Raw genomic sequence first — 22,848 nt, 5'->3', positions numbered from 1 at the left:
TTGGGTAAAAGATTGAAGGGAATCATCTCCTCCTCAGTCGTCTATTACAGGCTAAACAGAACACACCTTTCTTGTGCTAAACTTCTGTCTTCATTAGCTGATGTATTAGTATGACAGTTTGAGTAACTGATTATCAAAACTGATTATCAAAATTAGTATCATTAACCAATTGAGCTACTAATTCAGCATTGGCTGTGAATTGAACTTTGTTACCATACTGTTTCACTCATAATATAAAATGCGGTTATACTTTTAACTTGTGGTAGTGTATTGTAAAAACCAAAACCTTTTATATACGTAACAAAACTTTTAATATGTGATGCACAGGTTTACAAAAATGGTGTTAGGCCTTACTAGTCTTACTGGTGTGGAAATGATGTTGGATTTATTTTTAATTTAATTGGAGCTCTCTTGTGTGCCTTAGCTTTGTATGGCAACCAGACAAACAGCAGTAATGCAGTAGCTTTTGATCTTTTGCCCATATACTTTGGCAGCTACATCAAATGGACTTTGAAGGAGACTTACATGGGACTGACATCTTCACTGTACATAACGAAATGAGTGATTATGCTACTGCTGGTGATAATCTCTCTTGCATTTGGTTCTGGGTTCTCCAAAGTGTTTGCTGTAATAACATACCACACATATAGATATATTTATATGTCTGCGTGTATATACCTATATAAATTTATTCACACATATGTACGCATATATATGCATACAAATCTTTTCCCTAAGTCTTCTCTTTACCTTTGCAATGGAAGAGCATCCCTGACTTGGTAGCAAGTTTCAGAGACCACATCTGCATGACATATCATATGAGTACCCCCCCCCAGAAAGTTAGCATAGTTGAAGTTGGAAGGACAAATATTTCGTGTCAGAAACATTACAGCGATATTTGACTAAGACAAAACTGGATGTTTTGTAGCCTGGTTCTTAAGACAGAAGTTAACTCCTGATTTAGTTTTCTGCCAAGGTAAAACCTCAGAAATTTGGAATTTTGAGGAAAGATCAGAACTGAAGTGTTTTTAGTGATAATGTGAAATACTCTTTCCTTCTTACAACCTACAGTCAAAGTGCCACAGAGGTATGTTCTTCAGACATAGCCTGAATACATCACGTACTGCTGAAAGGGTAAGTGCCCAAAGTCATGTAGAGAATAAGTTTGCAATGTCTGGTGTTGCATTCTGTATTTTAATGGCTGCAGCAATAGTTTTGTAGAATTCTCCTTTCTCGTCAAATATAACCTCAGCCCCTGTCATTAACTGGGTGGACAAATTTGTTTCTGCCCTTTCATTTCAACTGAGACCATGAATTCTGCCCATTGTACTGGCACCTAACAGAAGTAGGAAACCACCTTCTGACTTTATTTTTGTAAATAAACAGCATATGGAATTATTGGGAACAGTATCCTGCAGGCTCTTCTTTCTGCCAAAAGACATACAAAGAGTTTCTTTGCTCATTCTGTCTATATATATTATGGAAAGCAAATATATTGCCATTTAAAATGCTAAAAACCCTATTTCTTGTATAAGTAATAATACAGAGATGGTGATTTTGCAATCTCCAAATAGGGTCGTGTGGTGACAGAGAGACCGTGGGTGCTATTAAAAGCTTGACATTTATCACTCACAGTGGTTAAATTTGTCATGGTATTTGTGGCATTTGCCAATCTAAGTATAGAGAATGCCACAAATACCACAGAACAGATAAATACTGCTGTGCAAAAACCAACAAAATGCTGGTGGTGCTTTGCTAAACCTACAGCTCTCTATGTTCTGGGAATGCATTGCAGGTGCTACTAGCTAGGAGTTTCTCAGTATGGAAAAGGAAGAAAGTTTGTTATGTTTTTCTTTGCCTTTATCTTGCCTACTTAAACAAAAAGGTCTTTTATATAGGAAATATTTCTGCATGTCTGTCTGTAGCCTGCAGAGCAATGGAGGCCCTACCAGAGTATGAGTGTCCTAAAGCTAATAAAAACCAGATCATGGCATATTGTTCACACAGACAAAATGGAGTCTTCAGCACATGAAGTTTAGGAAATGTTTCACTGGAAAATATGCCATGTATCTCATACAAACAACCCACTGTGCAAGTCTTGTTGGAAAAAAAGACTTTCCATGCAGAAAGTTGTTCTCTAGGACGTAATTTAAGAGCTCTAGAGCTCTGTTTAAATCCTCAAGAACAGAACGGATATATTCAAGCACATTGCACACTTATTCTAAGACACATATAGAAAAATAATCTTTTTTTTTTTTTTCTGCAATAACTGTAGAAAAGGCATTAAGGTAACAAAGTGTATAGTGCAACTATTTTTCCTCCACTTAATAAAACAACTTGAATGGTGGTAGAGGAAATAAAGGCTTTGTCATTGTCTTATAATGTTGAGTTTGGGGACTCTAGGCACCCAAATCCCATTTATACCTTGGAAAATATTGTTTCTTGACTTCTTCAGGTTCACAGGGTAAACGTGAAATGGACAGCTGCCCTCAAGTCTTACCTGCAGGCGCAGTTCTGTCCCTGCTTGACTGGAGGAGGTGTTGGGGTGCTAAAGCAACAATTCTCATAGGTATAAAGTTGCGTAAAGGGTATTTTGCTACAGCTTAAGAAAGTGTAGCAAAAAGTTGAAAGAATGCGGCTGTAGTTGTGACCAAGTTCTTCATCTTTGGCAATGATGTGTACTTGATTCTTTAATGGGATTCTATCCTTGTAGGACAGACCTAAGCCTAGAGTTAGGTAATGTCCCTGCCGTGGAGCTGTTGAGACTGGCTATTTTATTATCTCTTAAGTTTTTGAATGCATCTGGTTACAGCAGATGGCACTGAAGAGTATATAATGAAATTCCTGCGCTATTGACAAAACCTGTGTGTTATAAGTCAGTCCTGCTGTCAGTCCTTGACATGAACTCTTCGCAATCATTTGTCATTCTCCTCCAAATTCCCTGCTCTCTCCACAAGCATAATCTGCCGGGTGAAAGCAATGGAGAGAAGTATGCTAGGGAAAGAGGGTACTGTATCCAACTTCAGTCATTTCTATAATCATTTAATATTTACCCAAATTATAGGTAAGTTGACCTCTCTAAAAATCTCTTGAGGAGTGGAATGTATTTTGCTTCAATAAGCATTATTTTGGAAGACTAGAACTTCAGTTATAACTTAAATGTAGAATAAAAATGCTGCACTATATTCTTAGGCCCATTAAAAAATATGTAAGGGCCAAATTCTTAGGTCAGATACATTAGAACGCTGCTCTTGTTTTGAAGCCAATGATACTAGTAGGACTGTCTAAAGTAGATGAAGGTACGGCTACTTTCCCAGACAGTTTTGGTTTTTTTCTTCCCATGCTGTCAACCTCCAGCATGTGCTTCTAACTAACCGTTGAATATAGTGGCTGAAAAGAGTCAAGTGGAGACACTCTTTGTCTTTGTGAAAGGGCAATTAGTGTGGAATTTTTAAACTCTGTGTTTTGGCCTAGATTCTAGTCCAACCTGCTGCAGGTGCTGACAGTTAACTTAAATGCTGGTGTCTGCAACTTTTGAGTTGTTTATTATGCCCACCAAAATGCTGGAGTTTGTGTGTTAAAAGTAGCTGTATACATCTGAATATACTTTCTGACTTCTGAGAAGATGATTTTCATAATAAATATCGAACGTAAGAAACACTTTTGTGTTCTCTTAAGTAAGAATGCAATGCTATGCAGTCACAGAAAACCACTTAGAATTTCAGTCACGTACTACTTTAACTTTGCCTTTTCTATGTGTATTATGATTTTGTTTTCCTATTTACACATTCACTTAATTAAAAATATTATAACAAGTTATTCACAGCCATTGTAGCAGTGCACTTGATTTGTTCCAGCAGCACCTGTGATAGATCATACCGTCTCTGCAGGATGATCATCACTGCCCTGTGACACAAATATATTGTCACTTCCTAGTCCTAGAAAGATCGTTTTTCCCTGCTGTGAGAGAAAAGACCAATTAAATATATTTTATTTCATTCTTTTGATATATTCACTTGATACATTTCCCTGACCAACCCTCCCAGTGAAGAGAAGGGATAGCTCTTATTTATCATGTCAAGAACAGTGTCCTTCTTCACGCTCTACTTTTTTTTCCCCCCAAAGTCTTCTTAAAACCTGAATTAAAACCACATTATTGGGAAGGGCTAATCACAAGAGGAGAGACCTTATAAAAGGGGAAACTCAGTCCCTGTTCTCTGCTTGAGGATATTTCTATCGCCATGGCACAAGTAGGAAGCTTGCCACCCAATTTACTTTAGCTTATTGGCCGCATTGGCTTTCACAGTGAAACATGTTGTATTATTAAGTGTATTTTCCATTCAACAGGAACTCTGCCCGCACAGTGTGTATGACTCATCCACCTGTCTAGTTGGTGTTCTTTGGATTAATTGATCTATCTTTGAGCTCATGTATTCTCTCATGTCTTGTTTGTCTTTGTGGCAGTCATATTTGGATTTCACACATTCGGTTTTACTGTACAGAGTGCCTTCAAGCCCAAGGAACAGTTTGCACTGACATTTCAGGTAGCATGATACTGGACTTTGACAACTAGTTGGTGTAATTAAACTAAATATGCTTCACAAATATTTATTAAAGCCCTGTGGGGACCTGGCTGTCTTTTTTTTTCTTCTCTCCCCAACTGCACTAGCTTTCCTGTAAACCTCTTCTCTTTATAATACAATTTCTGCCCCAAGGCAGATCCTTCACTCAGAAGAAATGTGTGTATCAAATGTATCAAATAACACTAGTGAAACAAATCAGATCGATAATTTATCCATGTCATTTTGACATAGTACTTATTGATGTGTTTTTTAAACAGGTCAAGTCTTTAAGTGTTTATCAGCAAGTATTTGAAGCCACTTGCCTTTTTTTCTGTCCACTGAAACTATAGGACGGATACACCTATACAGTGAAATCAGGGCTGGAAATCTACTGATTTCTATTCCTCAACATCAGAAGAGGTCTGAGTTTGAGAAAACTCTGGATGGATGCATCTCAACATGAGGCCTTGAAACTCCTGTCTGAAAATGCTCTGTGTCTAGTTTTCATCTATTTTAACCATGTAAAAATCTTTATTAAATCTAAAGCTTAGGAGCCCAGGTCCTTCTGTTTTGTCCATTTGCTGTAAGCCATCTTTTCTTTTTAGGCAGAGTGAAGCCTCTGGGATGAGACAAGCCCTCCATAGACTTGTTCTGAGAAGTTTCCACCAGCAAGTCTGTGCTTCACTGTGGCTCTGTGCTGAAGAAGGAAAATGACGGTAAATCCAGGTGGGGAAAGGGAGGCATACTGTCCCGTGTCAGGAGGTATGTCCTTGGTTTGAACACAGCCTGAGAGAGTCTGCCCTGAGGAATTTGTGTGCAAAATGGAGATATTCTGGAGAGGGTGACTGAAGAAAATAAAATCCTGTATTTCTTTTATTGTGTTCCTGGCAGGTATAGACATGTATAAAAGTAAGAGATGCTTCAAAACCTGAAAAAAACCAGAAAATGTAGATAAAACCCAATATAGTACTTGAAATAAATCTTAGGAATATATATAAAATAATAGTTGTTAAAAATGTATGCATACAACGTTTACCCATTTGCAGGTAAATGTAAATATATGACACTGTTTTCACTCTGTTGTAACCTCTGAAGTTCAACTGACAAACATTTTTAACAGCAGATTCTATGTTTTGGGGTCTGGTTTAGGTGTTCAGCCTGGCAAGAGGAGCCTTTCAGTTTCCCTTGATCTCAGCTAAGTGTAGAGCTGGGCAAGCACTAGCGGGAACAGCACCCAAGGATGACTCAAAAGCTGCTCGGTGCTGTTGTTGGTGTGAACCAGCCTGCCCACACCTGGAGTAAAGAAGATAAAGAAGATGTGGGTAGGGTAAGGGAAGGCACATCTTTCCATGCCGTTTCCCACGCAGTAGGACAGACACAGCTCTAGATTAAGGAAATCATGGAGCAAGGTACCATGATTTTTTTTTCTTTTTTTTTTTTTTGTTTCCTATAGATCACTGATAGTTTGGCTACATTTCTCACAGGAAAACAGTCCTCCCTTTCTTACAGGAAAGTGTGAAAGAGGTTGCAAACAGCTACAAAGCAGAATATCTAAATCTAAAATGCAAAGTAAGTATCTGATTAAAATGAGGACAAATTTGCATAGGATGTGTGTAAATCAGGGCAGCCCTTGAGCAACTCTGACCTATGCGAGAAATTACGTGGGTTTCACTTATCTAGAAAAATAAACTGTGACTTGCACTACCATAGCAACATTATGCATAATGTTATTTTCTTCTTACAAGCATAGAAATAAACCATGCATGATTGTAGGCATTCTACAATGTTTTATGAGTGATTGAATTTTTCTTTTGCAGTGTCACAAATTCTTTCCTGCAGCATAGTCAAAAGCACACCACCTCTAATAGATTCTGGAAAACATAGTTATGAATTGAATATTTCAGAACATGAAACTTTTTGCAAAGTCTACAGGTGACCACTTCAATTTTCTGTGGGATAAAAGAAGTTGAGTACCGTAATCACAACTTTATAAAACTCAGGGCTTTTGATTCATTGAAAAGTTTGATATTCCAGATTTGATTTAGCAAAAATTTGGAACAGAAACATTACAAAAATTTAATGAAATGCTCACCCTGGAAAACTTTTTGTATAGGAAAGATTAACAAATGGTGTTCTGAAAACAAAGCATACTCCACAGCACTGAGCAGATGCTGTTTGTTAGTAGCAGTTGTGGAAGTCACAAAAATGCCAGTTTAAATCACCACCTGTGAAACTCCAGATGTGCATGATTGGGATGGGTCTGGGAAATTATTCTGGGTCTATGAATCAGTATTTTCCAGTGAAAGCGTGTAGAACTGTAGACTAGAATAAAGATTCTAGACTAAAAAATTGACACTCTTGAATGTTTATAAAACTTAAATTCACTTGAAGATTTTTTTTAAATATTCCATGAACGCTACAAAATATGATAGATTCTTTTCTCAAACCCGTGACTGCATATTCTTGCTCCGCATGTACTAATGTCACTGAAAAGATAACTCAATAGCCTCTACCTAGGGCCTTACCTGGGACACAGTCTAAAATCACAGGGAATTTAAATAGATTCTCCCCACAGAGGCCCGTTAAATCACCTCAATAATCTTATAGAAGAGGATTCCTAGAGAATAGGAGTTCCTATGGAATTCTCTATTAAATATTATTTCATATTTCTTTTTGCAGTCTGTCATGCAAATAGATAGTAATTATAAAACACACGCATCAATACATGCATTTGCACACTCACGTGTATGTGTCTGTATGCATTTATACCTTATATATCCGTAACGGATTTAATATCAAATATATTTCACACATTTTTATTGTAACTGTAGAATCTTTGAATGACAGAAGGATAAAAAACCCCTCTGCATTTCTTACTGAGCTCACGCTTTTCACTCCCATTCACTGACATAGTTTACGTTCAAATCAATCATTTGACTGCCCTAGTTATTTCAAGGGATTGTTTCAGCCTGGCCTCTGAAGCGATGCTTTGATGTAATGTGAATTCCCTTCTGAGACTGGTGAGGTGGGGAGGGAGACGATGAGACTGAGGGGCACCAGGAATACTGAAGACATATGGTGGTGTAACAATCGAAACAAAGGAGAGCAACTCTGCCGTAAATCACGTCACTGAGCTGAAAGCAGCTGGGAGTACAGAGGTTCAGCATTCAGATGAAGACAAATGTAGACAAGGCAAAGCAAAGCAGTAGGTCTGAAAAAAATGCTTGATGTAATGCATTCATACTGAAATACTGAAGCACGATTTCTCATGTTTGGGTTTTTTTGCCTTTTTTTTTTTTCTTTCTTTTTCTCCTGTGGAATACCAGAAGCATCAAAATGCTGCTTAGAGTTCCAATACAGAGGACTCCTCTTATTAGATGATCTTATTTCTTGCTGTTCTGGCTATTTTGAAGCACACACTAACTTTCTTATAATTCATATTCTGCCATTAGAGATTTAAAAATGTTCTGGTTTAGGTAAGTAAGATGGTAAGGGTTTTTAAATTCTGGCTCCACTGAAGTCAGTGGGAATTGCCATTAGTACCATGAAAATTGACTACCATAGGATGGAGATATTATGATATATATATATTTTTTAAAAATGTATTATTATCATTACATTTAATCATGTTTCTTCTGGTTACAGTTTGTAACTTCTTTTGATTTGTAAGAAAAAGAGGAAAATAAGGTTTGCCAAACTGAGTCTCACCAATATTCTGTTTTGGTTCTGGCATAGTGGCTGTGTAGTTGGCTGGTATTTTACTGTAATGCCCTGATCAGTTATGCAGGGTTGCATATCTTTTTTAATATATATATCTGAAAGAATAGACTCTAGGAAAAAAACCCAATTGCTCATCAGTGAAAGATCATTTTCATTCCCATGTTGAAGTTATTATTATGTTAGTATGTGCATATTTCTTTGCATCCTTACAATGTGTACTAAATCTGATTATATGGAATCCTTCATACTCTTCTGTGTCCAAGGTATTTTTGAAAGGCTCTTTCTTTAGTGAGTTTGGAACTTTAAAGTAGACTATAATGGGAATCCACCTAAGATTTGCTCACAAATTTACACTTAAGCCATCATAGTCCATGAAGCTGCATTAATGGATGCTTTAGCACAATGTGAGTGCTCTTTTAAGACTGGTGAAAGACAGAAGGGAAAATCAAGAGACTGGCAGCAGATGATCTGGCCCCTGGAATATTTTACTTCTTTTGTACTTCTTTCCAGAGCCTATCAATTCATAAGGATTTGACTCAATGAAGTTTTCCTTCTTCTAGCTGTGGCCTGTCTGGAAATAGATTGAGTTTACTCTCAAGAGTTTGTAGGAAGTGCAGACCCTGCTGCACTGGGAACCGTACATATGCCGGAGGTATATGTAGTTGTGATTCAGTATACAGGTCCAAGTTATTTCCAAGGAAATTGATTTAGGCTGTTAATTTGTGCATGACAAGGTCCTTGTGGACAGCAGACAAGACCTTCATGAACCTTGAGTGATTTTGTCTGTCAGGGAATAAAATATTCTGTAACTAGAAAAGTATGATACTTAAAATTTGTTTTCTAGTTAAAGTAGTTACATTTAGATATTTTAAATTCTCTTAGTTCAGAACACTGTGGAATATTTACTTAATACCTGCCCCCTCATGAATATTTCTTATACTAACTGTCCTGGCCAGAATAGTTATGGAACTTCAACCTGACTTACGAGCCCTCACTTTAAAAGCTTGTGAATATTCATCGATTTATTCCTTCTTTACTGATAACGTGCATTGATTTTCCAAAGAACTTTCCCTTTATAGCAATCATCAGTTGTAGATATGGACCTCTGACGCACAATAGAGTCTTGATATGATTATCAGGATAACTGAGTATTTTGGCTCTTTGTGCATTACAGAAAGCCCTGAATTCTGTGCACTCCATACCTTCCTATTCTCAAGCAAGAAGCGTACAACTGCAGGCTGTATTCTGTCCTCACAACAAGGAACCCAAGTACTTGCCCTGCTATTGAGAGCTTTGACGCAAACACTGTTGACCAGATGTGAAGAGTGTGCTATTTCTTGGCAGCAAAATGGCCATGTTCTTGAAATGTTGCTTACTCTCCTGAAGGACTGAGGTAATTAGTACATCCAGTTCTCGTACCTTTTAGGAAGTCTTAACTTTTCAAACTGTAGGAAGAATACACTTTCTGTGGTGTGAAACACTAGACTTGTCTTTTGAAGGAATTTCATTTGAGAAAAAGCACAGAGAGGAATTTCTTATTTAAGATGCACATAGCAGCTGACTGCAGCTATGATTTTACTCATAGAGTGGGGGGAGAATGTATGCACAAATGCTCATTTTAATGAGACAGAAAGTGTAGGTGGAAGCAGATGACCTAGATGATTTTATGAATAAAAGATATAATCTGATGCAATCATTTCATTAATACACACATGGCACCAAATGAAAACAGAGCATAGCAGATGGCTATAAGAGGTCTTAAAAAGGCATTTTCAGTTTAGTAGCTAATGACTTAGATTTCATGGACTACACCAAACACCATCAGAAAGGAAGCACTTAAATCAGCCTTCCAAAGAAAGTTCTGCTGCTTTATGAAAGTAACGCTGAAAAATGTCTTTTGTGACACTAGCTAGAAAATGCAGTCACAAAGCAGATACGGGGCAACACATTTCACAAAAACTTCTAAAAGAAAAACCCATTCTTTTCTTTAGTAATAGCTTACAATTTGTAATTAAAAGCTCTTTCTTTCCTCCCAGTTTGCCACAATTGGTGGAAGCAGTGGTTTGCAATACAATAATGAAATACAGTCATTTGTCATGCAGTTTTGGAATCTAAATATGGCATTTATTTATTTGCTGCAATTACAGATCCACTTGCGAACAACTGCAAAGAAAGATCGTCAAGGAAGGTCGTCAGGATAGCACTAAAAATACGTAGCTTTATTTTAAGATAAAATCTTTGGAATAAATTTAGGATGAATGTATAATTTTAAAAGGAGGTAGCACGTGGAGAAGGCTTGTGTAAGATGTGGATTGTGTTTTTACATTAGTAAACCTCAGCATAGAAAATAGCGAGGCAGGGGAATACCGTTGTTTAGCACGCTGTCTGACAGCAGGTATGGCACTAGCCATGGGGCTTCTTCATCCCGCCCCAGCCATGCCATCCACGTCCAGGCTGCAGGGCATCTCACAGGTGAGCCAAGTGTGACAGCTCTGCTCCCAGTCTGTTCCTCTCTGTACTTGAGGAATGTGCAGCCTGCGAGATTTGACTGCTCCCTGGACCTTTTACAAAACCAGATCAGGGCAAAAGGGCTGGATTTCTTAGAGAGAATCTGGCCTACAGCTTCTTAGAGACAGATTAACCTCGGTTTGCCATCAAACTGAGGACACATACAGTCTCATTCTGCAGACCTAATCCAAGAGCAACTTAGTCTGTATTATTTTATCACGAATTAATATTGCAGCAGTGGCATCTTTGAACACATGGGGACTCTGAAGTTTTCTTTTTGAAAGGCTTGCTTGAGCTTCTGTTAGGAACAACAGAGTTTCTACCGAATTTTGTCTGTAGAGGAATATTCATTCTCTTTGAGTGCAAAGCGAAACAAACAAAAATACACCCTCCCACCCAAAAGCCTATGTGTGGAGTGGGAAGCTGATTTTGTTTCCTTTGTATGCAACCGATAAAAACATTGAACAAGACAGGCTTGGCCCTGCTGCAAACTGGTATTGCTGCTTCATTAGGAAATGGTTCTTTGTGAGCCAGGAGACACAAAGCTTTGATAATCCTGAATGCTTGTGAATGAAATGTAGGCATGGTTTTCTGATGTGAATACCAGACGCTGGACAATATACATCCACAGCATTCTTGGCAGCCTGCTGCTCTGCAAATCCTGGCTTTACCATAGGCTGAAGCATTCAGGGGAATGGTAGAAAACCTAGGATGAACCTTTAGAAACTGAAAATAGTCTTATGTCTACAACTCTTTCTTACAATCACGACTATACATAGTCTGAGCACTTTGCGATTTAGGCAATTTGTCAGCTAAGTCCACAAGTTGTTGTTATACATATAACGGATAATGGAAATGCGAATAATTACATTCTTCATACACCTTTCACTGTTGTGCTAAACACTCGGAGAACATCACATGATTTCTTACTACTTCTGTTTTGACAATAAGTCCTGGGTCAGATTAAAGACAGCAATTTGTGGTTCCAGAAATTGTACATGTAAGTTTGAGATATATCAAACACCTTTGAGTTTTCCAGTCACTTAAAATGTATGTTACCATCATGAAAGAGACTCTCACACTGAATTTTTTTTTTTTTTCCCAAACTCACTAAGGTCTGAAACTCAGTAAACTTTCTCAAGTCTAAGGCCAAGTATCCTGCATGTAAATACAGTTGAGGGGGGGGTGTATGAGGTTACCGCTAAAAAAGGAGAGGTCAGCTATTTTGGAATGAGATGCAACTCCTGTAAGGGCAGGCCTGAAAGTATTTAACTTTAAACCATATTCAAATCAAAAGCAATTTCGTAACACTGCTTACATGTTTTTAGCATTCATTTATGATCTTTCCCCTCCATGTCTCCAGAGCTGGGCTATCAGCCGTAAGTAGAACTCATCACACAGAGCAAACACTGGCTAACTGTTCATTAATAGGCCAGTGTTTGAGATGAGCAGAATTTAATTCCTTTGTATGTAATGGTCCTAAAAGCTCAGGTAAGTGGGTTTCCTATCCCAGTTTTCCTTCGTAGAAATTGTTACATTTGTCTGTGAACCAAAACCTCCTCTCCTCTCTTCAGTAATTTCAATCACGGGCTTTCCCTCTCTATTTGGTTTGCTAAATAGGATTATCATCATTAGCTTCTTAGCATATTCCCTGCCCTCTCTCCTTCTACACATGTGTTACTGCTTCCTTTACTGCTTTGGTTTTGCTCATTTTCAGATCCATCTCCAAACAGATACTTTGGGGTCCATAGGAGACACTCAGTTGTCAGGGTAGTTGGATAGATACTAGAGTCCTCTTAAAAGAAACTGCCTCTTTTTAGTTGCGGTGTTGCTGCAGCAGCAGGTTTTACAAACTGTATTTAAAAGAAAAAAAAAAAAAGTAGGAATTGTGAGAACCAGCTTTCAAGAAGAATGCTGTCAGATTTTAAGGAAAACCCGTGATTATTCAGTCTTCCCAGTAATTCCCAACAGTGTGGGAAGGAAAAAAATCCAGATTATTGAGTGCTTCTTCACAGACAGTTGATTGGGAGAGAAGAAAAATCTACCAATTTCTGTGCAAACAGAGGTATTCACTGATCTTCTCTTGCTTGATACTTTCCTAATTCAAAGATTTGGGGATCCAATCAGGCAAGTGACCCACCATCATGTGAATCAGAGACCATTTGCACACCCCAGATGAAAAGACAGTAAACCTTGGGGTGTCTAAAACACAGAGATGTCCTCTGCACAGATGAAGCGTGGTCCCATGTATTCAGAAAACACTTAACGTCATTCATACAACGTGGAATTGGTTCATGAGAGAGCTGCAGAAAACCCAAAGGACTACACTGTTCGCAATGGCCTGAGCAGTTCTGGTTTTGAAAGAGACTGATTTTCCTGAGTTTGGCAGTAGGACCGTTATGATCAGGCTGACTAGAGTTTTTCTTACGTTGCTTTTTAATGAGATTAGCTGAGCAAAGAGAACAGTAGGGATGAAGCTATACTTGATCTTTATGGAAATATACAGAATACATTTTACGCTTCTCCACCAGAGAACAGTCAATTCCAGCTGGTGCCGACGTTTTGTGTGGAATTGTTTGGTGCTGTCTCAGGTAGCGTCTCTAAGGGTATCTGTAAAGTAAAAAGTATTTTAAACACAGCATAGTAGTTTACGGGAATAAAGTATGTGGACTGATTACGACGCAGGGGTTTATTGGAGAGACTTTATTCTTGCGCTGTTGAGAGACGCTCTGTGTGAAGGTTTGGTGTCTTCCCCAGCGCAAACCCAATCTCAGTCTCGGAATCCTCTGAAATGGCTGTACATACCTCTCATTTCTCCCTCGTGATTTTTGTATCCGTGATCCGGGGAGAATAAAGACGCGGTTTTAAAGGTCCGGTACCTTCCAAGGGCAAGCAGTCCTGACAGGTAAGGCTCCCGCTGTATGCCACCGCTGTTCCGCGAGCGGCAGAAACCCCGGAGGAGCTCCGGGAGAGCCGCAGAGCCTAGCGACCCCTGGGAATGCCCCCGGCCCTTGGGGGCTGCAGGGGCCGCGGTGGCACGGCCCCGTCCCGGAGCGGCTTTCCAAACCAGCAGCCGAGGGGCAGCAGCCGTTCCCCGCCGGGGCTGCTCTCCCGGCCCGGGCCGGTCCCGCCGGGCTGGGGGGGCGGCGGGCGGGGGCGGCGGGGGCCCGGCCGGGGTTTCGCCGGCAAGGAGGGGGCGCGGTGCCTCCTGCCGGCCCTTCCTCCGCTCCCCCCCCCCCCCTCCCCCGCCTTTCTTTCTTTCATTTATTTCGTCCCATTTATTTATTTATATTCACCGGCATAATAAAAATGAGAAAATCCGCGCGCTGCTGCTGGCTGCTCTCCACCAACCTGTCAGTGACGCAAGCGGAGACTACTTAAAGGCAGATTAGAGGCAGCAAGACATTAAAAGCCAACCTTCCTCCCTCCACGCCGCGGGTAAGCCGCGCCGCGCCGCGCCACGAGCCGAGCGGGCCGGGCCGGGCCGGGGGTGGCCGCCGCGGGGCCCCCAGCCCAGCCCAGCCCAGCCGAACCCAGCCGAGCCGAGCCGAGCCGAACCGCCGCCTCCAGCCGCCTTCCAGCCACCGGACTGACGGCGGTAGAGAGGGGTTGCTCTTTTGTTTGCTTTCCCTCCCCCTGCAGGAAAAAAAAAAAAAAAAAAAAGGGGGAAAAAAAAAAAAAAAAAAAGAAGGAGGGGGAGGGGGGAAAGGAAGGAAGAAGTGAAGAGATCCCCTCCGCTTGCCAAAGTCTTTGTCTCCGGATGAACAGCGATGGGGGAATGGACTATTCTAGAGAGGCTACTGGAAGCTGCCGTGCAGCAGCATTCTACTATGATAGGGAGGTAAGGGCTGCGGGGCAGCTACGGGGGCCACGGGGGGGACCCCCTTTCTGCCCCAGCGGGCGGGCCGGCCGGCGGCTCGGCGGCACACGCCGGGTCCCGGCCGTGCGGGGCACCCTTCCCTCCTCCCCCCCCTCCTTCCCTCGTTCGCGGCGGGCACCCTTCTTCTTCCCTTCCCTTCCCTTCCCTTCCCTTCCCTTCCCTTCCCTGCCTCCCTCCCTCCCTCCCTTCCTTCGCGCGGGGCTCTTGCGGGGCGCGCCCGGGGCGAGCGCGCTCGTGTCCGCGCCGCACGAGTGGCCGTGGCGCGGGGACACCGCAGACGCCGCCGTCCTTGTCCCCCGAGGAGCCCCCGGGGGCGGCGGGCGGCCAGCGGGGGAGACCGCGCCGCCACCGGCGGCCGGCGGCCGGAGCCGGCCCGTGCCGCTCCCTCCCCTGCTCCCGGGGGGGCCGCCTCGGCCCCCGGGGTCGCTTTTCCTCCGCGGGGGGGGGGGGGGGGGGGGCGGGTCGGGGCGGGGGGGGGGGGGGGGGGGCAGCGCCGAGCGCCGGTCGAGGAGTTTTTGCCGGCGGGCGGATTCGCGGGGGCGCGCCGAGGCCGGGGCGCGCGGGCTGCGCGCCTCCTGCGCGGGAGCGGGGCTGCCGGCGGCGGCGGGCGGGAGCCGGGCCGGGCAGCCGCGGCCGGGGAGCGAGGCGGCCCGGTCAGCACTGGACAGCTCCCGGCGGCGGCGGGCGGGAGGCGGGCCGGGGAGCCCGGGGGCCCGGTCAGCACTGGACAGCTCCCGGCGGCGGCGGCGGCGGCGGCGGCGCGCCCTGACGGGCTTCTCTGTTGCAGGATCCTGCTGACCGTGGTGGTGATCTTCAGGATCCTCATCGTGGCCATTGTAGGGGAGACGGTGTACGACGACGAGCAAACCATGTTCGTCTGTAACACGCTGCAGCCCGGCTGCAACCAGGCTTGTTACGACCAGGCTTTCCCTATTTCTCACATAAGGTACTGGGTGTTCCAGATCATCATGGTGTGCACTCCCAGCCTTTGCTTCATAACGTACTCCGTTCACCAGTCTGCTAAGCAGAGGGAACGGAGGTACTCCACTGTCTTCCTCACCCTGGAGAGGGACCAGGATTCCATGAAGCGTGAGGACAGTAAGAAAATCAAGAACACGATCGTCAACGGGGTGCTGCAGAACACTGAGAACTCCACCAAAGAGGCAGAACCAGACTGCTTAGAAGTGAAGGAAATCCCCAATCCTGCTATCAGAACTACAAAGTCAAAGATGAGGAGGCAAGAAGGCATTTCTCGATTTTATATCATCCAAGTGGTCTTTCGAAATGCCCTAGAGATTGGATTCTTAGTGGGACAGTATTTTCTGTATGGATTCAATGTCCCTTCCATGTACGAATGTGACAGATACCCTTGCATTAAAGAAGTAGAGTGCTATGTCTCTAGACCCACTGAGAAGACTGTGTTCTTGGTATTCATGTTTGCTGTCAGTGGGATCTGCGTGGTGCTCAATTTGGCAGAACTGAACCACTTGGGCTGGAGAAAGATCAAAATGGCAGTGAGAGGAGTACAGGCAAAAAGGAAATCCATATACGAAATCAGAAACAAGGACCTGCCAAGAATGAGCATGCCTAACTTTGGCAGGACTCAGTCGAGTGACTCAGCTTATGTGTGAGGCTGTGACTGAACTGAAACACTCTGCCAGGTGGAACAGACCCAGATACCATTAGAGAAAGGTACATTGCTTAGGCAAGCATTTTATCAAACCACCAAGAAAGCCATTAAGGTATTGGACCTGCACTTACTGAACTAGCTGCAAAACGCAGTGCTATGTAAAAGACTGAAAAACCAGCTATAAAACCATGCTTGATCTAGCCTTACAGCACAGCTACTATTATTCCTACTTTTCTTTCTAACGATTGGGTGTTACCTGTCGGTGGAGCAGCTTTTTGGTCGTCATTAGGATAAGTTTACAGTTTGGACTGTCTGACTAATTGTTGTAAACGTGTAGAATGTTCATATTCAAAAATCTGCAAGGATACTCTATATGGGGTGGGATGGGGTGGGGGAAACTGTTGCAATGTGCAGATGTAAGCATGTTCTAAAAGGAGGGTAATTGCACTGTAAGGAACCTGACCACAGCTCAATCAGGATATCTGCGTTCACCTATCTCACAGATGTCTTATATTATTTTGCTTGTCTAAATCACAGAGTTTATTCCTGGTGTGTATTGCTAGCCATCTTCTATCATAGTCTGTGCATCACTTAGTTATGCTAAACAATAAATGCTGAATATAATTTTGCCATTTTTTTTTTTTGTTTGCCTGTCCACACACACACACACACACCAGAGACCTTAATCATCTTACATTAGTTGTGACCTGCAAAATAGATCGGTACATTTCAGTTCATTCCCTAATATGTGCATGAATAAGATGGAGTTGGTTCATGCCAGCCAAGTTATGTATTTACCTACAATCACCTATGATGACACACATACCAAAGGAACAGAGTTCATTGCTTTTAACTGTGAATATATCACCTTCTCTCTGCTCTTATTTATATAAGTGCCATACTTGAAACACCTAACTCTGTACTTAGTCAAAAGGTTGTCTTGGGATACCAGCTGGAATAAAGTGATTTTATACTCTCCTTTGTTTATTTTATGCTATTTGTTTAGTCATTGCAATGGTGTAAAAAGCAGCTAAAATCTCTATTGATAAATAAAGTACTTGCCTTTTTTTGTAAGCCAGAGAGATTTGTTCGTCTTTATTATTGTACACAATTGTAGAAACCTACAGGGTCAAAATAATTGACTTACAACAATTATTCTTCAGGGTTTAAAGTGTCTTGTTGATATTCTAAACTCTAAGTGACAAAACCTGGGCAATCAGGGCTATTTGTTATGTCTGTTTTCCTCCTTAAGCAAGCTTTCTCTGTCTCTAAAGCCTGATCCAAAGCCCACTGACACCAAAAGCCTTCTTTCTGCTGACACTAAGGGCGAGGCAGTTGGCTGCCAAGGTCACTCTGGGAATAGCCAGAACACATTTACCTGTAAATGAAACAATAGCAGCTTTTCATCAGGGAATCCAAATAGGAACCTCAGCTTTTCTGTCTTACAGCTGGTTCAAGAAATACACCGTTTATGTCCCGTCAACTTACTGGGGCAGTCACAAATAAACCTCTGTTAACAGGAACCATTTTTACATAGGATACTAAGTTTTACTTAGGGACCATTTTTTATTCCCACTAGAATTCCACAGAAAATATCCCACTGGCAACAGTAGGAGTTGGATCAGGACTGAAAAACTATACAAGTGCATTCCTAACTAAATAGTATCTGCCCTTTAAAGAAAAGGGCCAAAATGGTGCTGCAAAATTTGGGGATACTTGTAAGAAGGAGACAGGGGCTCAGAGTCACAAATGGCCTTTTGATTATATTTTATTTCAAGCCTGAAAATGGATTTTATTGTATTTTGGCTTGGAGATAACACGTATAAGTCTTTTCCTCTTGGCTTACAGTAAATACCTTAACGTTCCATTCTTGAGGCTTGCCAGCATTGTCACTTAAAAAAATGTCGATTAATTCTTAGATAGTCTATTCATTATCACTTTCATCTGTGGTCTTTTTTTCTTCCACTGTGAAACATAAAAGGACTTTAAGATGTGTCATGTTTTTAAAGATTTTAAAAATATTTTTCCTTATGTATAAAATGAACAGTTTTTCCAATTTGATAGTAGAAACCTATAAAGATGGAATTCTCAAATGATTCCTTGTGATATAAATGCACACTGATATTGCTAGTTGACTGCACGCTCACTGGAAAACTGCATGTTATTTTTAGAAGGACAACATGGCAGCTAAAATCTCCATCTGCAATATAACAAGCTTCTGAAGATTATTATTTGACACACAAATCCAAGTCTGATTTTCATTTCGCAGAGCTCTGGGATGGTTTTCAAAATCTCCTTTTGAATGGATATTGAAAGGAAAAATGTTGTCTGACAGTCATAAGCATTGTTTTAATGTTGAAGAAAAGGGAGATTGTGTGCAAAGGGCTTGATCCAGTGCCAATTAAAGTTGAAGGAAAAAATTTCATACTGAATTCATTGGGCTTTGGTTCAGGTTCAGAATAATTTCCTGCTAGGCAGAAGCCCTAATGCAAGTTATTTCCAGTGGCTGCTTAGCAGTGTTTGGTCAAACTCTACCGAAGGTGCATGTCTTGAAAGCTGTAAGGTTTTAATACCTTAAAATTCTTTAGGTAAGACCAAGAAAGTATCTGTTTATAATAGTCAATACCAGTGACTCAGTTCATTCAATTATTTTTATGCAGTCGCACATTTTGTACTCCAAGTTGGGATTCTTCAGAATTTTCCTAAGAGAAATATATCAGGAAATGCAAATGTTAATTTATGCAACAGGATCAGTGGTAAAGCAGGCAAAGACTCATATTTTGATCAACAGAAATGCCGTCCTCCATATTTACGCTAAATAGAATATGGCTTTTCGTATTTCAGAAGAGAAATGAAATTATGTCGAGAGATCTGTTGTTCTAATCTTCCTTTTGAATTGTCATTTTTCATTTCTTACCAACTAGTCATTTGTCACGGATGAGAGAAATACTGAAAACACTTTTTTTGTCAATGTATCATGTGAGAGTCATATGATTAATGCTAATGGACTGTTTGCGTGAAAGCTGACTATTCATTTACAGAATAAACGCTTTAAAATTGTCACAGCAATGGAAAAGTGTGTTAACTGAACAGAACTGAGTGAACATGAAGCTGAAGGGCACATTACTGGACACTTAGGTCTTGCTCCTGCCTTAGTAAAATAAATTAGTCTTGCCACTGACGTCTATGGAAGAATCAGGCATTAAATATGAAAATTGAGTTCATGGGTTTTTTTATTCATTGTATACCCTGTTTTGTAGTGATGGACAACATTGTATGTCATCATACGTGCAAACATAAAAATCATGTTCACTATGATCTTATGGAAAACTGCAATAGATTTTAATACACTATTGGTTCCATGGAATTTTAAAATTTACATAAAAATAATGATATTATTTCATTTTTACATAGGCTTGATCTTGTGCTTCTTGAACCTGTGTGAATTTCAAAAACTATTTACGTAGGGGTTTTGAACCATTTCACTGGGTATATGTAAGTCGCAATGAGAGTCTATAAAAAGATTTTTTTAAAAAATAGGATTTTTTTTTAATAATAAAAACTAGATACATTTTTACATGGGAAAGCTGAATTGACAGCTCCCCTAAATAGTTTGGTTTTAGAGACTATTGACTTTGAAGAAATATAAGGGTTTTCATCTTTCTTAAGGAAAATCTGAAGAACAAAGATAATCAAGTTAGTTGAATGAATCACAGAAGTAGTGAGATGGATTTTAGTTTGTTTTACGCTAGAGAAGTCAGAAACACTCAGAAACTCTCGAGCCAGCTCAGTGCTTGTCCTGCATTATGTCTAATAGGGTAGGACATAGCTGCTGCTATGTAGAACCATAGGAAAAGATGTACATGAAATGTTAAGGTTAAATGTGAGGAAAAATTCTCTTAATCCACATCTAAAAGAATATATTTCTTGTAGGGCAAGAGAATGGACCAGGCGGACATTGTCCCTGCATCCTTCCGGCTTTCTTTTGTTTGAATATAAATGGTCTGCCTTACTCCTTCAGTGAAACAGGTTAGAGGCTTTTGTTTGGTGTACAAGTGTAGAAATGGGAATAAAAAACCTGAGACATATGAGGAGGAAACAGGCATAGGTTTTCCTCATTTCGGGTCTGGTCTTGTTCTTCATGAATTCAGCGATGGGACTTCGTCTTCTGTGGGACCAAGTTAACTCCCAGCTGGGGAAAAAAACCTGTGTTCCATTATTTAATGAGATTAACAGGAGAGATTAGACTATTTCTGTATTGCACACCCATCCCTAGACATTGTGGGATACTTTTCCCAGAAATTCTGTTTTATTGTAAGCTTTCAGGAACCATTCTATGTTACTATCAGCTACTAATACCAGATTCCAACCCCCCACCGTCCTCTCAGTGAAACTCTGATAGTATCTCTGTAAAGAAAAATTGCACTAGGAATTGCTTCATATTATGTCTATTAAAATGTACTAAAGAAGTCAATCAGGAGCCAGCAGCCTATGAAATAAGTGCAGATATGAGGAATTCCATAGCACCGCATCGATAATAATGCATACATATACAAATGTATAGGTATTTTTTAAAAAATTTACCTAGTTTATATTACTGTGTTACAGATTGAATTTCAGAGATGAATACAGAAGAAGTCACATATCCAGAGATGGTTAAAAACTGTGCAAGTAATGCACAGGCATATATCCTTACAACCAAGTGCAATGACCCGACTGGATATTTAACATGCAAAACCCCCTAACAATCACCTGTTTCCTGTGAAACTCTGGGGCTATGGGCTATACTAATTGCTTTAGCAAGTTTAACTGAGCAGCTGGGTATGTAAGTTATAGCTAAAGAGGCTTGCCTTCATTGCATTAAAATCTATCAGCTTTTTCCTAGTGATGACTGAAATACAGAATGAATCAGACCTCTAGCTTGTGGATACCCGCATATACAGCGAGTCTCTGATGTCCCCCCAAGGTGAGAATCTATCTTGTATTCAACAGAATGTGAAAGTAAGGTAATGTTCTACTAATCCACCTGGCTTTGTGTATGTGGTGTGGCTAGAAAGGACAGAGAAAGGTTACCAGTATCTGGTAAAATAATTAATACATCCTAAAGAGAATAAGCAATTCTGGACTTTTAGTTTCTTTTACTGAAAACAGCATTTGCTGCATATGATTTCTCTATAAATGTATTTCATGGTACATAATTAAATGTAACTTTCATTTTTGAGATATTTTATGAAGTTTCTGATGTAATCATGATCAATGTTTTCCCATTTTTTTCTTCCAGAGAAAGGTCAAAAGACTGCTGGTAGAAATTGACTCAGTCTCTATCTTTAAAGAAGTGTTATTAATAGTTAATCCTGTATTTTAAATCTGTTAACAAAATATGTTTTTTGGAGGAGGGCTAAAGTAAATAATTATTTGCAGCACTGAAGCAGCATTGCCTCTGGAAGAGACGGTTTCCTTTTAAATGACGAGCTTTATTTGTCAAATCTGTAAGTGTTTTTGGAAAAATTAACACTGAGCAGGGATTTTCTAACCTATTAGAATTACAGGTTGTGAGGGGATAAGATTAAGGAAGCACACATAACAGCAAAATTGGGAAAAAAGTAAGGATTTGTAGGTATTAAGGAAAAACAGGTGGGCTATGGACTTACTTTTCTCTACTTATTATGCAGTTTAGGGATAAAAACATGCTCAGAACACATTCATGAGCAAATGTACAAGATTCCTTGCATTATCTCTTATGTAAGCAAAACAATTCTAGAAATTATTTACCAATATTTTTCAGCTTTTCTTTGAAGAACCTAATGGCACATTACACTGTCCAAAGCCATCATGAATACTAGTGTCCCTAGCTTCACCCCTAGCTTTAGTGAATGTAACACATCTGGAGGTTTTTTGAAATGCACCACACTCTTCACCACTGGTCTGCAATGAAGACCCGTTTGCCATCAGAAAATTTGCCCATCAGAAGACAGACAGTACTCGACAGGGATATCTAGCAGACTTAGATGGAGCGATCAGACTTAAAGCTTCACACTAAAGGCTGACTTGTGATGAACACGCGTTACGAATGGAGTTATTGCATGGTCAGAAGAACTTAAATGTGAAAGGGCTTTCACATTTGCACTGCATGTGATGTACTAGAGATTCAGGTGTTTTGAAGAAAGATAACAACCTTAGGAATTTCTTTACTTTCTCCTTTGAAAAAAGAACCCAAAATCTGCTCTAGCAATGTCCTTTGTGTAAGAATGTTTATAATTCTATATATGTACAGCTTCTCAGAGGGAAGAGTCCACATCTGACATCATTGTTAAATGCCCACAAGCAAGTGTACTTGAGCAATATTTAGTTTGCATATAGAGAGAGATAATGTATTCAACTCTTTACCACCATATTCTCACATGCAAGTGGGAATATAACTTGTAGAAGCAAGGAGATAATTTGTTGTATCTGCTATATATTTGTACTAATTCTCCCAAAGTGAAACACTTCGTATTTCTAGCTCCTGAAACTATTGAGGTTTCTCTAGTTATAAAAGGGGTGGCAAC

General features: G+C 40.7%; 1 protein-coding gene across 1 annotated transcript; it reads left to right on the top strand.

Moving 5' to 3' along the window:
- Positions 1-14,464: 14,464 nt before the first annotated feature.
- Positions 14,465-17,374, top strand: GJD2 (gap junction protein delta 2). The gene is made up of 2 exons (XM_049825340.1): positions 14,465-14,631; positions 15,458-17,374. Exons 1-2 carry the CDS (start codon positions 14,561-14,563, stop codon positions 16,299-16,301), a joined length of 915 nt encoding a protein of 304 aa, XP_049681297.1. The 5' UTR covers positions 14,465-14,560; the 3' UTR covers positions 16,302-17,374.
- Positions 17,375-22,848: the final 5,474 nt, after the last annotated feature.

This window comes from Accipiter gentilis, chromosome 22 (assembly GCF_929443795.1).
Source record: "Accipiter gentilis chromosome 22, bAccGen1.1, whole genome shotgun sequence".
Classification (NCBI taxonomy): domain Eukaryota; kingdom Metazoa; phylum Chordata; class Aves; order Accipitriformes; family Accipitridae; genus Astur; species Astur gentilis.
The sequence above is the reverse complement of the archived record's forward strand: the minus strand, read 5'-3'. Positions and strand labels throughout refer to the sequence as shown.